This window comes from Gastrolobium bilobum, unplaced genomic scaffold, assembly GCF_033153095.1.
Source record: "Gastrolobium bilobum isolate Gb01-03AN ecotype WA unplaced genomic scaffold, APGP_CSIRO_Gbil_v1 utg7881, whole genome shotgun sequence".
Classification (NCBI taxonomy): Eukaryota; Viridiplantae; Streptophyta; class Magnoliopsida; order Fabales; family Fabaceae; genus Gastrolobium; species Gastrolobium bilobum.
This window is the reverse complement of record NW_026898975.1, coordinates 34,452-57,865: the sequence shown is the minus strand read 5'-3', so window position 1 is coordinate 57,865 and position 23,414 is coordinate 34,452. Positions and strand designations below refer to the sequence as shown.

At 34.5% G+C, this 23,414-nt stretch overlaps 1 protein-coding gene across 2 annotated transcripts; it reads right to left on the bottom strand.

The window, feature by feature from the left end:
* Nucleotides 1-294: 294 nt before the first annotated feature.
* LOC133285988 (protein MICRORCHIDIA 6-like) lies at nucleotides 295-20,704 on the bottom strand. Of its 2 annotated transcripts, XM_061483314.1 has the most exons (20): nucleotides 20,476-20,704; nucleotides 17,630-18,007; nucleotides 15,628-15,702; nucleotides 15,485-15,519; nucleotides 14,978-15,056; nucleotides 14,723-14,812; nucleotides 14,572-14,647; nucleotides 10,636-10,714; nucleotides 9,344-9,472; nucleotides 7,695-7,793; nucleotides 7,503-7,604; nucleotides 7,273-7,419; nucleotides 7,062-7,154; nucleotides 6,319-6,370; nucleotides 6,106-6,217; nucleotides 5,688-5,893; nucleotides 5,506-5,612; nucleotides 1,374-1,453; nucleotides 1,107-1,149; nucleotides 295-662 (listed from the first exon to the last, which is right to left on the bottom strand). In XM_061483314.1, the coding sequence occupies exons 2-20, from the start codon at nucleotides 17,997-17,999 to the stop codon at nucleotides 570-572; spliced, it is 2,067 nt and encodes a 688-aa protein (XP_061339298.1). In that variant the 5' UTR covers nucleotides 18,000-18,007; nucleotides 20,476-20,704; the 3' UTR covers nucleotides 295-569. The 2 variants fall into 2 exon arrangements, with proteins under 2 accessions (XP_061339298.1, XP_061339299.1); XM_061483315.1 differs by lacking the exons at nucleotides 17,630-18,007; nucleotides 20,476-20,704 and adding an exon at nucleotides 16,202-16,311.
* Nucleotides 20,705-23,414: the final 2,710 nt, after the last annotated feature.

The following is a 23,414-nucleotide window of genomic DNA, read 5'->3' as shown; positions in this document are numbered from 1 at the left end:
GTATATGAGCACACAAAACATATATGAGCATATGTTTGAACACAAGACATATATGAGCACACAACAGAAAAATCAATTCATGCAAAAAACCAAAGAGACTAACAACAAGACATATATGAGCACACAAACCAAAAAAGTTTTACATAATGTAGGAGATAAACCTACATATTTTGTCATATTTAGGCAAGACGTATATGAGCACACAAAACATATATGAGCATATGTTTGAACACAAGACATATATGAGCACACAACAGAAAAATCAATTCATGCAAAAAACCAAAGAGACCAACAACAAATGCTTAATTAATTATAGCTGATGTTTCTTAACATTTTACATGTACACAAGGCAGATCCCAAAGCTCTGGTTCACTTCCATCTACTTACAAGATGCCTCAAAACCTTTGAGAGGAGGCACACAAAGCGGGGCTGCATCTCAGACCTTGAGATCCACTATGTGCCCCCAAAATTGGTAAGCCGCAGACTGCACTAAAGATTAAGCTATACATACAAATCACTTCTACAAACGAATGAATTGAAGCAAGACTGCAAGAGTTACAGCGACACAACTACTCCTCTTTCACGTCTAAGGACTCTAGTTCAGCCAAAAGTCGTTTATACTCATGTTGGGCTTCTTGTATTTTACTTCTAAGCTTCGTCACCTGTACAATGATAACAATTTTTCTTAAGTAGGCCACAAAAGGGATAAAAAAAAAAAAAAGGTTTTCATTCTCTGCAGTGACCAGAGTAACTAAATTTAACAAACCAAAATCCATAGAAGTTATCTAACTTGGGATACAAAACTTTAACCATACAATTTTCCAATAAAAGTTTTGTTTCCATTTTCTTTTTCTTCTGTGTGTGTTGGGGGAGAGGGTTGGAAGTTAAAATAATTTTAGGTTAGGCTTTCAAAGCATTAAAAAAAACACACATGCGAGAAAATAAAGAAAGATTAATTTTTAATTCAAATCCAAGCATCCCAGGACTCAATAATTCTCCAAATGCATCTCGACCAACATTGTAATGTACAAAAACTGTTCTGTATGAAATAGGCAACAAGAATATGTAAATTGATTAACCAAGCATTATAGCGTCGAGAAAATTACCTTGAGTTTAAGCTCTTCCCCTGTCTTCTCAAATTCCAAACATCTGCAGGAAAGAGAAGAGTATAAATAAAGTCTATAGCTGCCATGCGATAATTAAAAATTGGAGGCAAGAACTAAATTTATCAAAATGACAAAACGAGAGCAATAAAAATTGCATATAGTTTGTGTTTGCCAGCAAAGAGTTGACCAAGACTGAAGTCAATCAAAGTTGCTGAACAACAATATTCCACGGGAATCAGCAGTCGTAGCAATTATAAATATACTCACTTTGCATGTAGTTTCTTATTTTCTTGCATCAAGCTTATAGTCTCTTGGTCTACCACCTGGCCAGCAGGAGTTGCAATGATCTACATAAAATGTAAGGGTGAAGTTGGCATTAATATACTTTTCAAGGATCTACAATGGCAGTATATGAAGTCCAAGAAAATCAAGCAAAGCAATAGAATTGATAAATGAACAGTTACTTTAAACAAGAAATCTCTACACCAACCAATGATAACAGATAAGCAATCTCTGACGCAAGAATGGAGTTATTGGGTATCAATAATGGAAAAAAAAAAAAAATTGACTAGAAATCAAAGACCATGTCTGAGTTGTAACATAAATTTACACTATCTCTTTGCTATGCAAATTAACAATTAAAATAATATGAGTTAATAATTCCACATGAGCCTTGGCACAACAGTTATGTTGTAGCCACATGACTGGAGATCATAGTTTCAAACAATGTAATCAACCTCTTGCAAATGCAAGGTGAGGCTACTATAGCCATTCCCAGGACCCTAGGCAAAGCGAGAGCTTTATAGCACCAATTTGCACTTTTTTTTTAATAGTCTCACATCTGTCCATAGACTTCACCGCATAGTATTCTTTGTAAATCATTATAATCATGGTAAAATATTCTGTTACCATAATTTAGTCATTATATTAGGAAAATATTGTTTAGCAAGGTTTGTATATGTTGAGATATATAGTCCCACATTGGTTGTATGTGCAACTAATGTGGAGTTTATAAGGTCTTGGGCACTCCCACCCTTTGAGCTAGCTTTTGAGGTGATGTATCCCAAGGTTCTTTGCATGGTATCAAAGCCTCGCCGCCCTCCACTTTCTCTTGTGGCGTTTCTTAGCACAGGTAGGCTGAGCTTGTTGCATTGTCCACTCTTCAAGCCCAATGGGCTCTCGTGTGAGGGGGCGTGCTGAGATATATAGTCCCACATTAGTATTTGAGGTGGTGTATCTCAAGATTCTTTACAGTATAATAGAATGAAACCATATAAAAAATGATTTAAGAAATATTATTCAGCATTTTTCCAGAGCTCCCGATCTTGGAGACTACTTCAAATTAACCTTAAATCTAGCCTGCCTTCATCATAGCCTCAGGAGCAGCCAATTTCATTACGACTAACTATCTCCTAAATCTGCGCATTCATCGCACCTGAATCTGTGCCTCATCGCACACAAGCCATGCTTTTCACCCTCATCTGCCACTGTCCACTGCCGTTAGCTGTCGGCCACTGCTATTTCTCTGACTAGTGAAGCCACCAACAAGTCCAATTGTCTCAACTTCCCCTGTCCAGATCGGCCATTACCTTGCCAGATTGACATGATACCCAGTCCTCCTCCCAAACAACTTTCTCCCTTGGGTCTTGTGTCGTGTTTGCCCTATTTCACATTACACTTGTCTCTCTCATCCTCTCCAAGGCTCCACCACCTAGTGCACTTCCAGCCACCATATCCAACTGAGGTCACCAGATAGTCCCAAGGGTGGCGGACGAGGTAGCAACTCTTAACGGGGCTAAGCTAGCATGCCTATGACCTCTTATAGACTCCCTCAATAAATCCTCAGACTCTTGGCCCCTAGCCATGACTATTAAGGACTTTCATTCTCAATCTTTCAATGCTTCTAGTATTGCCTAGAAAGATTCATGAATTATTGAGACTAGTGCTATTAATCATATGACATATGACCTTTTCTTCGCTACATTGTGTCCAATAAACCATCTTCTAGTAAGCATACTATAAGTGAGGCTGATGGCTCACATACCTAAGTTGTTGGTTGTGGTCTTATAACCTCCAAAAAATTTCCAATAATCTAATCTACATTCATAAAATTACCAAAGACCTATTTGTTGGGTGAGGCTACATTAATGGTTTTATATATCTCAACACGCCCCCTCACACGAGAACCCACTGGGCTTGAAGGGTGGACAATGCACAGGCCCACCTACCTATGTGAACAAAGAATTTCCACTTGAAAGAAAGTGGGGGCGGCGAGGATCGAACCCGGTACACCGAGGCTCTGATACCATGTTAAGAACCTTGGGATACACCACCCCAAAAGCTAGCTCAAAGGGTGGGAGTGCCCAAGGCCTTATAAACTCCACATTAGTTGCTCTTCAACCAATGTGGGACTATATATCTCAACACGCAAGAGCCCTCTTGGCTTGAAGCGTGGATTATGCAACAGGTCCAATCTTTGGTTTACCTTTTTTTGTGCTTCCACTTTAAAGTGGGGGGCGGTGAGGATCGAACCTCAAGCTCTGATACCATGTAAAGAACCTTGGGATACACCACCCCAAAAGCTAGCTCAAAGGGTGGGAGTGCCCAAAGCCTTATAAACTCCACATTAGTTGCTCTGCAACCAATGTGGGACTATATATCTCAACACTATTCTCATTGTGCTTTTCAGAAAATTGCCACAAGAAGAGCAACTGGAGTTGCTAAAAATCAGGGACTGTGGTATAATCTCCTCGATGGCCTGACAAAGGTAGTCCTAGTCAAAAGCTGCTAGTTACTGGTTATCAGTCTAGTTTTGAGACCCCTGCTTCACAAATCTGTGTTCTAATAGTGGCAGAGAGTATGTCAACCTACCTTTCTGTATTTTCTTACAGGAATATGGTATCATTCATGAACTCACATGACTGGATACTCCTCAATAAAATGGTGTGGCTAAAGGAAAGAATCGGAATTCAATAGAAAATTACAAGAGCTCTACACTTGCAAATGTCTATTCCTCATTTGTAATGAGGGAAAGTCACCTTAACAACTTGCTTTCTTGATAAATTGGATGCCAGAGTACTTGTAGTGTCAATTCTGTTCACCTTCTGACTTCTTTCTTTCCTTCAATTCATGTCATGTCGAGTCTTCAGTCCTGTGTCTGTGGTTATGTGGCCTTTATCCATATTTACAGCCAACCCCACTATAAAATTGAACCTTGGGTCATCAAATTTGTCTTACTTGGATTATGCTTCTGACAAGCAGGGATGTAAATGTTAAACGTTTGAGTTGTCACTTCTTTGTTTCTACATATCTCAATTTTCATAAAGATGTTTCGTACTTTCCTTCTCCTCATCTTCGGGGGGAGAGAGTTCCTCAGTCCACAGTTGAAGCTAAATTCTCATTCCCTGAGTATCCTTTTCACTTATTGTCTAACTCCTACTAATATGAACTTTAGTCATTTGAAACCTACTGTATGTAATGAACATACTATTCCTCACAATCTTAAATGTGATCCTTTGAATATTCACTTAAATAATGGTGAGTGACACCGATTACTTACCCATTGCTTTCCCTATTTGTCTCTTCTAAAAACCTTTCCCACCATCATAAGAGTTTTATTTCAACCCTTAATTCTATCAAAATTCCACCCACATTGCAAGAGGCATTGAAGGACAAGAGCTAGGTTTAAACCATGACTGAGGAAATAGGGGCAATGGAGAAGAATGGAACATAGGAGATTGCAAGCTGAGTTTCCAGAAGCTGAATTTCAAACTATGGCCCAAGGAGTTTGCAAGCTACTATGGATGAAATTTATATTGGATAATTTGAGAAAAAAGTATGAAACTCCTATGAAGTTATTTTGTGACAACAAATCAGCCATCAACATTTCCTATAACTAGGTTCAGCATGACAAAACTAAACATGTTGTGATAGACCGCAATTTTATAAAGGAAAAACTAGATAGTGGACTGATCAATACAACATATATTTCTTCAGAGGTTCAACTAGCCAATGTGTCAAATGAAAGACTTCCAATAGAGAGAATTCAAGATCTTACTGGCAAGCTGAGAAATATCCATTCATCAGCTTGAAAGAGTGTTGTGATTGTCCCAGAGATTTCACTAGATAATATTCACTGTAAATCATCGTAATTATTGTAAAATATTTTGTTACCATAATTTATTATTATTGTAAAATATTTTGTTACCATAATTTAGTCATTATATTAGGATAGCTACATCTATATATTAGAATGAACCCATGCATAGAATGATTTAAGAAATATTATTCAGTATTTTTCCATTCAATTGAACACATTCATAGGAAAATATGCATTGAAATGATAAGTATGAACAAAATGAACAAATCTCAACATAATGAACAAGAAGCCAATACAAACCTGTTTATTCTGACTGAAGCCAACACCTTTTACATTTTCTTCCCCTGCATGCATTTTCATCTTCTGAAGGTCTATCAATTCATATGCCTTCCTTTTATTATCAGATCCTGAACCCCGGTGAGGAAAAGTTAGATAAAATTGGTTTTAATGATACAAGTCTTATTCCTAACATAAGCAGTTACCTCGCTCCAATGTGCTTCGTGGGTTTGTTGGGTGTTGTTCCCAATTACCAAATGCTGCTTTTCTATTGACAACAGGGGAAAAACTTTTGTTCAGCATGACTGGTTTTTCTACACCAAGAGGTTTATGTAGTGATGGATGCAGTGGGGTAACTGGAGCTGGAAGCCGTTTCTTTTCTTGATATCCGATTAGTTTACAATGGAAATCCCTGCAGAAGTTTAATATGTCCTGGACATGTCATATCGATGCTTAAAAATCATAAATTATTTTGTAAATAATACGTGTGTATTGCTTAGCATACAACTATTTAAAAATTATGCAAACCCAAACACTTGCATGTTTCGAAAAGTAGAGAATATGGGAGAAAAGAAATAAGAGCAGAGCAAGCAAGAATAAAGAACACTAGCATAAACACTATACCAGTATTCCCATGTCATTTCCTTCAATCGTATTTCAAGCTTTTGAAAGAGGGAAGTTCTCTCAAAATCTTGTTTATTATGAGTTGGCTCAACAAAATCTGCTTGCAGAATACCTAACACAAGTTTAACGAAGTTAGGCACCCATCCTGTCCAGGCCCAATGTATCACTAAACATCAAATAGAACTTGACATTGCACAGTAATGTGTTACTCACCAACAACTCCTCTACCCCTACTGTCCAAATATCTCACAACCTGCCAAAATGGCTGGCATATTGAAGATGTAACAATAGTATTAGAGAGAGAGAGAGGAGAAGAAGAAGAAGAAAAGACAAGCATAAAAAATCTATGCTAAAACAACGGAGGATAAACATAAAATGATTTAAAACATTTAATTAATGACAATTCCACAATTTTTCTAGAAGAAATTTCTTCAAAAGACAGGAGAGAAAAGGCAACATGGAAGAGGATAAGGAATCCTCCAAAGTAAAAACAAAAAACATAGTAATTTCTGCAATTTGAAAAACTTGTCGTGAATATAGTATGAACAAATGCGTAATTATGTTGAAAACCATGCCTAGGTTCATTCTACATCTGATTATAAACTCCTCTGTGTTATGTAGTTAAGACATGGTCAAAATACGAAAATTGCAAAACCCATTTTGCATTATGCAGAACAATTCAATTTGGTTTCCATGCCTTAAAGGCAAATAAGACTGCCCTACCTATCATTCTACATTGAGCAAGGTAAATGGCAACCATATACATGCTTGATCCACCACCCCACCACCCTTTCCAACCCCAGAAAAGAAAACAAGGGAAAGGAATCTGCTTTATGCAAAACACAACTTTCCCCACCAAATATTTCAATTTTCAACAGAATTAACCAATTAATCAATCATAACATAAACATAGTTGCCTCCAACTTGGCATATTAGAACAATTCGGGTTTAATTACCAGTATCAGCCGATTTTTGTGATATACATTAAAACCATGGATATTGACTTGTGGAGCTTCCTTAAGAAATCCAATTGTTGTCACAATTGTTGCCTACACAGTTAATCCAAATAATAATAATTGAGTGAATTATATCAAAATAAAATTATGCATGCAGAAAATTTTTCCTCTCAATATATAATTAAAAATATTTCAAAAGTTAGACAATAACCTCTACACATCCGCCAGCTTGTGGTCTATACACAATATATTCAGGATATTTAAGATCATCAGCAATGTTATGTGGCTCCACAACTTGCCCTCGTAATATAATTTGAAAACTTTCCGGTAACCGCAAGTACAATATGGACAAGTAAACCTGTACAACATGAGAATATTAGACTTAAGAAAATTCAACTTTTTACACAACCATTTAACCATAATTTTCTAAATCATGCATACACGTAAAGAGTAACGAAACTGATTAGCAATGTGCTGCTCATTTACTCTCTTCCAGGCAGGAACAGTATCAATCTTCTTGATATCCCCAGCAATACGAATATCCTGCATAACCCCTCATTAGCAATGAAAGGATGAATTGAAAACAGAGAGTGAAGCAAAAATAAAAGGAAAACCAGTAAGTAAAAATACAACCTTAGGATCCTTATCAAAGTCCATCTCCAAACAACCGTCATCATCGAACCACAAGTTGTAGATAATAACTTTAGTACCATGAGGTCCAATGTCTTCAAACTGCCAGACAGTGATGAATATTTCGAGTCAGAATAAGCTACTAATATATCAAGAGAGCAATCAACATTATGAAACAAACTAAAATGTTGTACTAATTTCTTAAGAAGGATTTATTTGGCAACATTTCATATTCTTCAGATAGCCCCATCTTTGACTAGTACAGAAGTAGCAATCACCTCTACACAGAATGATAAGAATATCAAGTTGGCTAGCAGATAAGTTCCATTCTAAGAATTTATGACTTGATTATATGGTCAGGCCCTAAATTTCTCAAGAATGTCAATTAGGAGTCATCAGAGGAGATTACCATAAAGACCAAAATAACTTTGGCCGTACATCACAGGATGCACTAACATTGAAGGTGAGGGGAGACTAAATTTAGAAAACAAAGTATCTCAATATTATGGGCTACTTACGGTTATGGAGTTAAGCCTAATATTCCATAGATCTTACTAGGTAACTATTATTCAGGGTTGATAGCATTAAGTTGTTACCTAATGATCTAGGGTTCAATCAGGCTTGGGATTATGTTAGTTAGGTATTAAGGGGTTTTATTTCAATATCCAAATTTCCCATATGAATTCAGCAGTAGGAACACTCATTACCATTGAAGTACTAAGGCACTACTAAACAACTCTGCCCTTGACGAATGGAACCATGGCACTAACCACAACCACATTAATGCTTATTATAACTTAAGAAACCATGTAATACCATTTATGCAGCATTAGTCCTCCCAGTAGGATAAACAACATGCATTTAGATTACCATCACTAATAATACATTCTTTCCTATAGCGAAAGAAGGGAATGTATCAAGTAGAAAACAAAAGATTTATAAGCAGAAAAATATATAATCCAAACAAAGAGAGGTTGTTGCAACAAATCTCTCAAGTATCTCTGAAGATCAGAAGTAGAAAGAAACATTCTATAAAATAAGTGAGCCAATCACCAAAACACCAAACCCATACCAAACAAACAACTCTCTCCCATAAAAGAAGCCTAAGGCTTTCCTCTCTACAAAATAGCACATGCCTTAGGCAATGAGACACAAACATGCATATGCATCCCACACTGTTATACCACTTAATGCCAAATTTCAACATCAGTATCCCAACAAATAGATTTACATATAACAATAAATCAAGGGAAAAATATTTGTCCTTTTAAATGACACAACTTATATCCTTTCACTCTCACAAAGAGGTGGGACCCACACCTTTATATTTTTTTGTTCACTCTCTCTCCTCCTTTATCTATCTCTTTCTCTCACTTAAAATGACACAACTTTACATCCTTTAAAATGATACACACTTTCCCATAAATCAATTATAATTTGCCATTCTCCAGTCACAAATAAGCAGTCCAAAGAAAAGCCTAATTTGAAGGAACAGAAAAAGGGGAAATGTTGAAGTCTCAAACCAAACTATATGTTCATGATGCTGGACTGTATGGTCTTCAACAATGGAGGGGAAAGGCAATAAGTATACCAATCATTTAGTATACTCTGAAACAATTATCATGGATGAAAGGGAAAATGTAGAAACTGACTTGTTTCAGAAGATCTGCTTCTGATGAAAATGGTGACCAACACAACAGCAAAGATAAATTAGAAACAAAATGCTCTTTGCCATTTAATATCTCCAACGATTCAGTTGATGTATTGAACTCATAATTCACCTGAAATGGAAAAGATCAGTTAGTAGTGTAAATTGAAACCCAGCAACTTCATTGTAGAAAAGGTTATCAGAGGATGGAAAAGGAGATGGAGAGTGCAAACAATGCATTAAATCATTAATCATCATTCTTAAGGACCAACTCTCTCAAAAGCTTAAGTTAATAGCAGAAGGCTCATAAATGGCTTCTATACATAACACCCCCTACCTCACCTAAGAATACTTTGGGCTTGAAGCATCAACAATATACCAACCCCACAATTTTACCTTACGTTAAAATTCAACTTTATTTAGAAGAATGCAGGTGGCAAGTAGGGATGTAAATGGGCTGGGTTGGGCTAGGCTAGATTTTGGTCCAAACAGGCCAGACCTATGTAAAATAACCTATTAGTCTGGTATAGACTAAATTATAGGCTTGGCCTGCCCTACATGTAAAAATCAAAAGGCCTTGTCTAAGCATATTAAGCCCTCAATATCTATCAAGAATTAGAAAAAATAAATAAAATAATATTATTTTATTAATTAAAATAGATAATACTGACATATGCAAACCTATAGGCTTGTAGGTCATGTCTTATAAAAGTAGTGCCTATGACATGTTTCCTAAACATGCCTATCTTAAGGTCTGAGTCTGTTTACTAAATATACTAGGTCAGACCAAGCCTGATATAGGCCGGGCCGTAGGTTCTTGATAGGTAGTCTGCCCTATTCACATCACTAGTGGCAAGGATCAAACTCTTGACCACTTGGTCGTAGAGATTTTGATACCATGTTATGAAGATATGCTTTGATATTCTAAAATTCTCTCAATCTCCAAAATTATATTTCTAACAATCCATGATGATTGACAAGAGACAAAGATGCAGGAAATCAGCCCCAACAATATCTAGCATAGCATCACTAAGTTAATAACATAAAGGTACCCAAAGTAAACACACAAATGTACTATCAATCAAACGGGGGAAAAAATCATCCCATTATAGTTGCCTACTACAAAGTCTCTAGACAAACCAATACAGTTACAATTCCATTATTATTATTTTAGTACCAAATCAGCATGGAGAAGAGAAGCAGCATTTGAAGTCAATACACTACATTGAGCAAGAACATGAAATAGCAATTAAACCAAAACCTTTTGAGTAGTAAAATATGAGAAATATCACTCACCATGGGTACTACAATTCTGTCAAGCTGTTTTCGCGTCAAAAATGTATATGATAGAAGTCCAATGCTTTGAGTCATACTCCTGATCAAGATAGAAATGGTACACCAACATGAACATTACCTTTATCTCAAACTAATTGGGACCAACGATTGATGATCCCAAATAAAAAGGAAGAAAAGATTGAGCGAAAAGAAAAAAAAATAACTAAATGAATAAAATCATATGAAGGCAGCTGTTACATGACAAACCCCACTGAAAACCATGTTGAATAACATAGAAAACAAAAGGCAACTGAGTTAGAGAAGAGAAAGCAAGACAGCAAATAAAAAGGCAGATGTTTAAATCTGTGTGTATCAATAGCATGGTGGAAGCTCTATTACATAGAGCAACTATAGTAACTACATAAGACTAATATAATAAAGTAGAACTTTTTATCAACCTATTTTCAATACTTCTAACACTCCCCCTCAAGTTAAAGCTTTAACGCTTGTTACAAATGAACCCTTTAAAAAGGGAAAATAACCAAATAATATACTTGGACTCCACTAAACATGATTGCAAAGTCAAATCAGGGATGTTGGAGATGTTGGAGAGATGAAAAATGTTGGCAAGACAACTCAGTAAGTGGCTGGAATGACCATCAACTTGCAAAGTTGATTGAAAACTATTGCATAATTAAGGAAGAGACTTCGTTGGAATGACCATAAGCAGAAATGTTCTCGCAAGCAAGTATAAACAGCAAGAACTAAAATGTCTCATTCATCAAGAATAACATTTGGAAGTGTAAAGAACTATTTCAACCGAAAAGCTTAAATTGTTAGGTGAAGGCCATATTAATGGTTTTATATTATATTTCTCCAACAGGAAGCTTCAAAAACGAAAATTTAGGAGACCCAACCAAAGCACTTCCAGGGAAAAGTTCGACGGGCCAGGTAGCGAATGGGACAATCCGACAAGGCTATATTGGAACTAGGACAATCTAATAGGACTAGAGTGTAACTTTGAAATTTCTCCCTTGCTATGCTATGTTGACATTGGAAAAAAGATAAACAACGACAAGAAGGATCAGATATGACGAAAGAAGAATGTGGGAATCTAGCTTTCTCCGTACATGGTGGAGCATTGATATAATTGCTGAAAATGGGTACCTCAAGCTTTAGAATATCCTTCAAAGCGACTTAGGAACAATAATCTACCATGTGTCATATCGAAAAAGGAGAAAAAAAAAAGTAATAGGATGGAAAATTTCTTAGCGATGGCGCGATAGAAGGATTATGGACCTGGGTCTTGGACGAATGGACTCATCTCGCTAGTGCAATCCAAATTTGTTAGTCAGTGGTCAGAAAATAATTTTGACTGCCAGAAAAGTTGTTGGACTCACCGAGAAGAGCCCAAAACGTTGAAAACAACACAAAAACACCATATTTGGGTAGAAGTGTTCAAGGCACATCGATTTGTGGTGATCCGGTCAAAAAAGCTCACCAGACGATGGCTCACATGTTGTACAAGTGCTTTAGCTGCCACCAAGGCAGTGTGTCCAGGTACGTCAGTACAAGGCTGCCAATGGGTTGGACTGATAGTAAATTCCCCGAAAAGTCATTGGTGGTGGTGGGCGGCAGCAGCCAGTAGTTGAAGATGCGGCGGATGACCGTCAAGGACAGTGGCTGAAGGCTGGGTTCATTACCATAGGGACATCATAGTAAAGAGACGACGATTGCTTGAGATGTAACAAAAGAAACTGATGAGAGAAGCTCGGCAGAAAAAGTAATTAACATAGAGTTCTAAATTTTAGGAAACTCTGATAGTAGGAAAGCGACAAGACAAGTCACGGAGAATGATACTACTCTAATACCATGTGAATAACAAAACACCATATGAAGGCAATCAACCGAATCCTACAATACCTAAATGGGACCCTAGGTATAGGTCTTCATCTCAAGAAAAATATTAACGAAGGTATTGAAATCTTCATTGAATCAAATTGGGGGGGTTTGTGATTAACTGAAAGTCTACAACACATTATTGTACATTTGTATGGGAAAATTAAGTCACACGAAGAAGTAACAAGCCGTCTGAGATAGCATGTAACAGTGCTAAGGCTGAATTTAGGGCCATGGCCCACGATACATGGCAAGGAATTTGGTTGCAAAGGATGCTTGAAGAACTTAAAAACCATTCAAATTACACTATGAAAGTTTAATGTGATAACAAAGCTACCATCGGCATTTCCAACAATCCAATTCATCTAGATAGAACTAAGCATGTGGAGATTGATCGTCATTATATAAAAGAAATGATTGACAATGAGTTCATCAATCTGGAGCGATGACTTGTGCGAGCACATAGTGAGAAAATCCAATTTTTGGAACGATAACTTGTTGAGGCAAAAAGCATGAAAATCCAAGATTGAGTCGCGAAATGCGTGCACAAAGTTGGACGTTAAATCTGAAGAAGGAATGGAATCAAATAATGCATATGACTATGAAGAGGAAGACGTGAATCCTTTAAGGATTCTAAGCTAGGGATAAAATTAGGGAGTACGACCTGGAAATCGGTCCACTTTTCAATATATCAAGATGCAGATTGACATTCCTGATTTTAAAGTCTATGATCATAATCCAGTTTATGATTATTATTTAACCTATGATGATTATCCAATCTACGAGGATAATGCAGTTTATGATGATTATACAAGTTACGATGATAATTCGATTTATAATCATTCAGTTTATGATAAAACTGATGGAGAATCAGATAATGAATATCTAGTAGAGGAAGAGTTACCATTTGAGTTGCCACCTAAAGAAATTGATATCAGTGATGATGAATCAAATTCAAGGGCGAATCTTTTCCTAAAAGGGGAGAATGATACACTTACAGTTGGCTCATTACGTATGGCCTAACCAATTAATAGATTGATTCAAGAAGTTTGGATTCTGATGAACCCCAAATTGACAACTTTTAATTTATTGAATCATTGGAGGCATGGCCTCTTAAATTGCAGTAAAAAAGAAACATAAAATGATTAAAATATAGCAGCAAAGACTCAACAGAAGAACCACAAAGATTAACAAGACACTCAAAGACCCTACCCAGCTTACCCTTGGAACCAACAAACTAAGGTTCCAAGAGATCCCCAATTCCCCACTCATCAAAATGCTCAATTCATGCTCCCTCACTCCACCAATTCCCCCTCCTTTTGTCCCATTCTCTAAGAATATTCTGGAAGAATCCTATCCTCCCAAACTAACTAACTCTCTTCCTTTTTGTTAGAGATATATAAAACCATTAATATAACCTCACCCAAGAGCTTAAGATGTTGGGTTGAATTGGTTCTTTACACTTTTCTCTCACCCTCCGGCCCATCAAATTCGAACATAATTATTGTCCATTAAGTATGGCTCGCATGTTCAAAGAAGCAACAATTTAAAATCTAACAGATTATGATCAAATCAAAGTCCAAATGAAGCAACAGATTTGATTGTGATTTGTTTAGCAAAAAGAGGAAAGCAACAAATTTGGCGTGATTTGAAATCTCAGACTTGAGATGTGTTTTAAATGATTTATTTGTAATTATTTATTTATTTTTATAAGTTAGTTATCGTTATATTTATTTTTAGGATTTTGAATTTTGAATTGATTTGTAATTAGTCTATAAAAAGGTACTTAACACCCTTATCATGGAGGTTGAATATTTTGCAAATTTGATAAATATAATTGAGAACTGGAGAGTTTCTTTTTTATCAATCCGAACTTATTGTTTAACCACATTTTCTATGTGCTTTCAGTATCATTACCATTTAGGAAGAGATTGCATCCCCTACTTTCTAGGTCCAAATTATTGTTCTGCCATTTTGTAATCAACAACAATAAGGAAAGTACAATATTTTCTTTACCAACTTTAACGTAAAGTCATGTATTCACTTTATGACCCATACCTATTATTTACATGCCGACTGAAGACTATGACATCTGCACCAAGCCTCATACTACTAGTTTTGAAGCCATTTCCATCTAGTACACCAAAATGAAAAATTAATACAACAAAGAATACCAAATTGATAGTTGAAAGAATGTGATGATCCGTACACTGTCCAATAGCAAACTCAGACTTCTTATCTGAAAATCCAAAACTCATGCAACGACGCATTGCTTCCGGATCCATTCCACCACCATCATCTGATTGCCAAGTGTTAGTACCAAATCAAAACAATTAGAATATAGTATATTACCAAATCATCATATCCAACGCAAATATGTTCCTATAAAAAATTCAGGTTTCTAGGAATTTAAACCACAACAACATCAACTTCCAATATTTGATAAGTTCCAGAACCACTATACCTTGAATCAGCAATGCTGGACTTCCATTCCTTGGATTTGAAGTTTTATCTACAATAACAAAGGTAGCCCCATTTTGGATCTATCCTAAGACAAATGTCAACAATGCAATACAAAATAGGAACAAAAATTAAATGAAATATAGGAAATGATGGGTCCAAACATGGAAAAAGCATAAAACAGTATCAAAAATATATATTAAGGTTTTACAATTATCTATGCAATGAGAATTAAAAAAAAAATATTGGAATAAACATAAACTTGAAAGCAACTTCAACATCAACACCAGCTTTATCCCAAACTGCTTAACTTGAAAGCAACTTAAGCAGAAAAAAAAAAAAAGGCAGACATCTACAGAAGATGAACTATTTGTGGGACAAGCAAATATAACAAATTAATAGACAATGAACTATTAGTTGGCAATAGCTAACTCAGTATGCTGCAGATGACAAAAGAAAATGACAGCTAATATAATAAAAATCATGCAGTTCAAACATCAGGAATAATCACCTCGTCAACTGCATTATCGAGAAGCTCTGCTATGGCTGCAAACAAAAACAAAGAAAAACAACTCATGAAAATAATCACGAAACTGGGCAATTAAAACAATAAATAAAGAAAGGACAAGTTTTATGTAGATGATAAGAACATACCACCAAATGCCCATTTATGAGAAGTTGCATTCGAGTGTAGGAACATAGGGTGTACATGTAGATAGTTTTTTGCATCTGCAATCAAAGAAGAATAACAAAGGGAAAAGAAATTAAGTGGTGAAATTATATGGATTTGGATAGAGAAGGAGTAAAAAAGAATAACAAACTCTAAATAATAGAGTATAATATTGATATATGGTGTGTAATTATACATTATAAAAGCCAAAGAACTAAACTCTATTTATATTAATAGAAAAATCCTAATCCTAATAAAACAAGGAAACAAATCATGAAATATATGGATATACGAAAATCAATCCTAAGAGATAATCTAAGATATTCTAAATTGCTCTAAAATACAATCAAGATATTATGAAATATTTTTCATCTATTCTAACAATCCCTGTGAAGATAATACTTACTAAACTTTAAGCTTGTTACAAATAAACCCATTAAAAGCGGAAAAAATAACCAAAACAAATATAATCAGGGCTGCACAAAACATGAGTGAAAAGGCAACTAAATGATGCTAGACATGTTGATGCAATAAGGAATGCTAGAAAGTCTACTCAACAATATAGTTGGAATGATCATCATCCTTAAGAGCTAGTTGGAAAGTTGCATGACTGAGGAGGAGACTTCGTCGAAATAATCAGCAAAAATTTCTTGGTAAGTAATTATACACAGTAAGAACTAAAACTTCTCCAAATTCATCAAGAACAACATTTGGAAGCTTCAAACCACAAGAGAACTTAGAAGAGCGAAGAGAAATTGAAATTGAAATTGAGACTCCTATGCATCACAACCATGTAGAATTCATCATCGGTATGACTCATTAATGGGATAAGAGAAGTCACCATTGGTATGATTCATAATGGGAGGCTAGTATGAATCAGAGCTAATTTATCACTGCATGACTCATTAATAAGAAAAAAATCACTAGAAAAGTCATTGGACGCAAGATGAGGTCGGTTTGGCCTAAAGCCACCAAGAATAGGCTAATCAGGAGAGTCCAATGGTGAGGACATCTACAAACAAATTGTCGAATAACAACGGGCAATGAAAAGGAGGCTGTTGGAAAGACAACATAAGAGTGCGACAATCGATTTAAGGGTTCCAGAGAAAATGTTGGCAACAAGAAAAGCCTATTAATTAAGAGAGAAACAGCACTGACAGTAGTTAAGTGATAAGATAGAGAGTTGTGCCAAAAGGAATACACAAGAGAGACGACCATTTTGAAGGAAGAAAATGATCATGGAAATAAAGTAGAGCTACGTATTTTAGGGAACTCGACAGCAAAATAATAAATAGGCCAGGTCCCAGAGGATGGTACTTTTCTGATACCATGTTGAAAAAATAAGCATTCAGGTAGAGAAGGAGGAAAAGAGAAAACAAATTATGAATAATAGAATATAATATTGATATATGGTTTGCAATGATGTGTTATAAAAGAAAAAGCACTAATTTCTATTTATACTAATAGAAGACTCATAATCCTAATTAAATAAGGAAACAAATCATGAAATATATGGATATATGGAAACCCATCCTAAGAGATACTCTAAACAACTCTAAGATACAATAAAGATATTATGAGATATTTTTCATATATTCTAACATCCAAAATAGACAAAACTCTTTGTACCTACTGGCTTCAAGCTTAGCATCTAGCATGTGAGAACATTATATTTATGGGTTTGATATTTGTCCTTTTAAAGGACATAAGTTATGTCATTTTAAGAGAGAGATAGACATAAGGAATAGAAATCATGGGGAGAAAGTAGGTGGTTTTTTTTTAATTTAAATTTTAAATAAAAAAAATATTATTTTATGTCTATCTCTCTCTTAAAATAACATAATTTTATATCATTTAAAATGACAAACATTTTTCCCTTTATTTATATGACCTTGGGTGAAAGAACATTGTGTAAGGGGGTTATAGCCATGGAACCAATTAGTAAGCTATTTCAATTCGAAAAAAACAAAAATTATATTGGATTACTTTGGACTGTGACTTTAGAACCAAGCCCATCATCATAGTTTCCAGCTTTCCAAAACTGCCTACAAAGCGGTGCAGCACCAATGGATGAAGCATAAGAAAGGCCCGTGTCATCAATTGGCGACAGTCCCTGCTCCAATACACTAGAGTTGCTATGACCTGTACTTGGTCCATTAGAGCTTATATTTTCTTCAGAATCTTGTCTAGTGGAATGACTTCGAGATCTCTTATGCTTGGCAATTGTGCCTTTGCCTGTCTCAATTTGTGGCTTTGCACCTATTACAAAATATGACTCCTCCAACTTAACAGCTATGGGACCAACATTTCCGCTTTCGTCGTCGCTAGATAAATCCACAATCTCTGTAGTGCCCATATTTATCCCTTTAACCAAAGTAAATCATAAAAGAAATGGGTTAACAAGATGAAACAAGAATGCCACATAAAGTAACTAAATAGAGCAAGCAAATTCAAAAAATAACACAAACTATTAACATGTATGCATATGACTTTAGGCACAGCTTGAGGTTGAAAAGGAGTTCATGTGACTGGTCAAAACTTTGAAACCTAGACATGATTTGTGAATAGTATGTAGACAGGCATGTTTATACAAGCACGAAAGATTCATAAATATCTTGGAAATCTAATTAAAATGCTTCCATTCAAGATAGTTTGATATAGGAGTGGACTGCAAATTAGTTGAGAACACCCAATATTATCGAGATCCCATGATTGTCACAAAGAGAGAGAGAGCCCAAAATGTGCAGGACTCTTGCATAGTTACTATAAGCAAGAAAATAATAGGTCGATCGATCACTTTTACATGTGTAAAGAACCAATCTAACCCAAAAGCTTAAGCTGGTGGGTGAGGGCTTTTTAATGGTTTATACTATTCTCTAACACGTCCCCTCACAAGAGAGCCTATTGAGCTTGAAAGGTGGATGATGCATCAAGCCCAGCCTACCTGTACTAAGAAATTCTACAAAGAAAATGGGGGTCGGCGAGGATCGAACTCGAGACACCGAAGCTCTGATACCATGTAAAGCACTAATTTAACCCAAAAGCTTAAACTGTTGGGTGAGGGCTTCTTTAATGGTTTATATTATTCTCTAACAACATGCAATAAAAAATAAATATCGTACTTTCTTAAAATCATTGAGAAATTAAAATCTTTATACTAGTCATGGCAAACTTAAATACCTAGATACCTTCCACCCAGGATATGTACATTTTAATTGAGTAGAAGAGTGATTTTGGATCAGTTGAAAAGGTCAGATTTTGTAAAGAACCAATTCAACCCAAAAGCTTAAACTATTGGGTGAGGCTACATTAATGGTTTTATATATCTCTAACACACCCCCTAACAAGAGAGCCCATTAGACTTGAAAGGTGGATGAAGCATCGCCCAGCCTACCCGTGCTAAGAAATTCCACAAAGAAAATGGAGACAGCGAGGATCGAACACAGGACACCGAGGCTGTGATACCATGTAAAATTGGTTCTTTACATGTTATCAAAGTCTCGGTGTCACGGGTTCGATTCTCACCACCCCCACTTTCTCTTGTGGAATTTCTTAGCAGAAGTAAGTGGACCTGTACATTGTCCACTGTGCATTGTCCACCCTTCAAGCCCAGTGGGCTCTCATGTGAGAGAGCGTGTTAGAGTATAATATAAACCATTAAAAAAGACCCAAACCTACTAGCTTAAGCTTTTGGGTTGAATTGGTTCTTTATAGATTTGAATCTTAAGAAGAGGACCTAGTGAAGTAAATCAAGTCAGTTCAGTTCCTGGAACTAAATGGGTAATATCATACTCCCTTCAAGCCCAGTGGGCTCTCATGTGAGAGAGCGTGTTAGAGTATAATATAAACCATTAAAAAAGACCCAAACCTACTAGCTTAAGCTTTTGGGTTGAATTGGTTCTTTATAGATTTGAATCTTAAGAAGAGGGCCTAGTGAAGTAAATCAAGTCAGTTCAGTTCCTGGAACTAAATGGGTAATATCATACTGATAGCTCAACAAGTAAATGAACAAGAATCATAAAAGAGTTTCTAGTTCAGAGTAGAAACAAAGGCTTTAATGTTTCTACAGTGAATGTAGATAAGTTATCTACATTCGCTCCTAAAACGACGTCATTTTAGGTTGAAAAATTAAAAAATTATAATGTAAAAGACTATTTATTAACCCTAAAATAAATTATAATTACAAAAATACCTTGATTTCCGCCTTAAAACGACGTCGTTTTGGGTTCAATGAAGATAAGTTATCTACGTTGACTCTGTGGAAACAAATTATAAAACTTTGCTAGTTGTTAAGCTCTTTTAAGTTTTTTTTTTTTTTGAAAGACAATTTCCAAAAGAAAAGGGTGGGCATGAGGGGAATGGTTCTTCTAACTCACTTGATGTCCTCATGCAAGATAATTTTGGCCATCCATATCAATGGATATAAATCAACTGTGATGAGAGAGAAACGAGATAAATCAATGGCGACTGTATATAGTGAAGAAACTATAACAGTTGATTTATCCATAAATGGTTGAGATTGTCTCACATCACATGAGACTCATGTGAGATAAGAGGATCCATTCAGCATCACGAATTGACAAAACACAACTTCCGCATGGAATGAAAGCCCTTCATGTAATAGGGAAAAGTAACAACACAGAGACACATAGCAACAATAAGCAAGAACAAATAAGGAAGACATGCACCTTGAAGATTAGAGGGTTAAAAAATTCCAAGAAGATAAAGAACAGAGAATGCATGAAGGAGTGAAAGCCGCGGAATGAAAGGTGAGGCATCAACTTGAGAGTTAGGGTTTATAACAAAACCGCAAAGGAACGTTTGTAGCTTACCAGAAAAATAAAAGGAATAGGAACAATTAGAAAGATTGTTTCTTTCGCCGAAACGAAGCGCATGCGAGGTGCTGAAGTTGAAGGAAGGAAAGGAACGAGCGCGCGTCTGTGTGTCAGGGCCAGCGAAATGCAGATCAAAGGTCTTAACTTCTGACGGGAAACGCTGGCGTGGCGTCTCTTCCTCACTTTCTTTGCTATTCAATGGAGGCTAATAGAAGAATAGTTATTTATTTCGTCAAAAGTTCTATAAAGAGGGAAATAAATATTTCCTTCTCTCCAAAAACCTTTTATACGAGATAAGCAAGCAAGAATCTAGATCTCATAATCTCAACAGTCTCAAAATTACGAGGGTTAAAGATATTGAAGGATATTTTAAATATTTTGTTTATCTTTTCGAGACGCTTTGTATTTTATTTTTTTTGAAAATAATGTCAATTTTAAGTTGTACGCGATAATTTGGTATCTTGTGATAACAAACACACTAATTTAAAATATAAATATTATGTGATTTGATTTAAAACATTTTATAATGGATTAATCTTTTATATTTTTTTATTTTTATAAATAAAAATATAAAAATTAAATTTTATCAATATATATACATATATATATTAATTCATAAAAAAATTATCAAATAAATATATAAATTTTAAATATAATTTTAAACAATTATTAACCTTACATTATATCTTTGAATCAAAGAGTAAATTAAGTTTAGTTTAAAAATAATAAGAAACTTTTGAATATGTAACACCCCAAATTTCTAACAATATTCATATATAATTAACTTGATTCTCAAATATTAAGAATATACCGAATAAAATTCTCAACAAAATTCAAACATAATCAATCTACGATGCCCAAGATATTAATATTACCCTATCCAGATTCATATAAAACTAACTTACGAATTAGGCTTACATTATCAAGATTCATACAAAACTAATCTATGGATTATGATTACCGGTAACAAATTCATATATAAAGAACATAGGATTATATATAATAAATTTCATATAAAACTAAATTATAATATCTTAAGAATCAGGATTACATGAACTCCGTGTTCGAAAGCTTCCTCAAGATTAAACCAAACAAAATTCATATAAAATATTCTATTACTATAAAGGATTAGGATACATTCAACAAATTTCATATAAAACTAACAAATGATCACCTAGGGATTAAGATTACATATAACAGATTTCATACAAAACTAATCTATTACTCCTAAAAGATTAGGATTACCTAGACTGCGTGTTTGAAGATATAACAAATTTCATATAAAACTAATCTATTACTCCTAAAAGATTAGGATTACCTAGACTGCGTGTTTGAAGGCTTCCTTAAGAAAAGAGCGATTTGTGAGGAGAAACGCAGTTAGTAGCCAAGGAAAAATAATAACAATATAATTTGAAAAGGTTGGAAATAAGAATAAAAAGGAGAAGAGTAGAAAGGAAATAAAGAGGTGCAGAGAATTGGAAGTGATTTAGTTTGGTTAGGTTAAGCCCCTATTTATAGTTGAAGTTTTTTTTCCCAAGTTGGGCTCGGACTTGACTCATCTTTATCTATTGTATTTATTATATAAGATATTGCTGACTCATGGCTGACTCATTCTTATTTATTAAATAGGATATTACTGACTCATTCTTATCTTGTGTATTTAATATAATGATAATATAAGGATATATATCTTTTGTATTTAATAGAATGATACACATAAGGATATATATCTTTTGTATTTAATATAATGATACACATATATATATGGGAATAACATCTATCCTTTTAAAGGATATAAACTTATATCCTTTTAGATCCTAACCGTTGATTTCCGTCCATCAACGGTTATAATTTATTGAATTAAAATTATTAATTAATTAATAATAAATTTGGCCCATTAAGTTTGGCCCAATAGATTATAACCGTTGATGGACGGAAATCAACAGTTAGGATCTAAAAGGATATAAATTTATATCCTTTAAAAGGATAGATGTTTTTCCCTATATATATATATATATATATATATATATATATATATAATTAACTTTATTATTACTATTTTTCATGTGATATTACATTCTATCCTCCTTAAGATGAGTTTCGTCCTTGAAACTTAAAAGTTTGTACCCCACACAAATAAAAGTTAGGAAACAAACTTAGAATGTTAAGCTTGAAGACTAATGAAGAAAATTGAAGACTTAAGAGTATATTATTTGTAATGTTAATTAGAGTATTAGAAATGTTAAGTTTATTGAGTTATATCTCTCAAGGTTGCATTTAGAAGTCATAAACCAATGCATTTAGAAAATCACATGCTTGATCTATACATATAAGTATTACACACATGGAAACTAAGGAAAGAAGATTTAAAAAATTTATATTTAATCCAAATAGATATTTTGAAAGATTTGATTTGGTTTGGTTTTTGATTTGAAAAAGAAAAAACTAATTTGATATTAATTTCCTTTTTTGAAAGATTTGATTTGGTTTGATTTTTGATTTGAAAAATAAAAAAGTTAATTTGAGATTAATTTTCTTTTTAAAAGATTTGATTAGATTTGGTTTTTGATTTGAAAAAGAAAAAAATTGATTTGAGATTAATTTCTTTTTTGAAAGATTTAATTTGATTTTATCTGTTTTTGAAAGTTAATTTAAAGATTTTTATTATATTTAAAAAAAAAATTGAAAAGTTTTCATAAAAATCATGATTCAATATCTAGTGCGTAAATCTAGAGATTTTTCCTTAGGATTTGATTTTGAGAAAAAGTCTATAAATATCATTCCTTGAGTCCTTATTCATAGTTTTTTTAAGAATTGAGAAAAGAAAAACGTTGAAATACTTAGAACCCAAGAATCAAACTTACATATGTTTATTTTGCATACTTTGAGGGAAAAGCTTAATCTTATATTATAAAGGAATTCCATTCTGTGGAAAC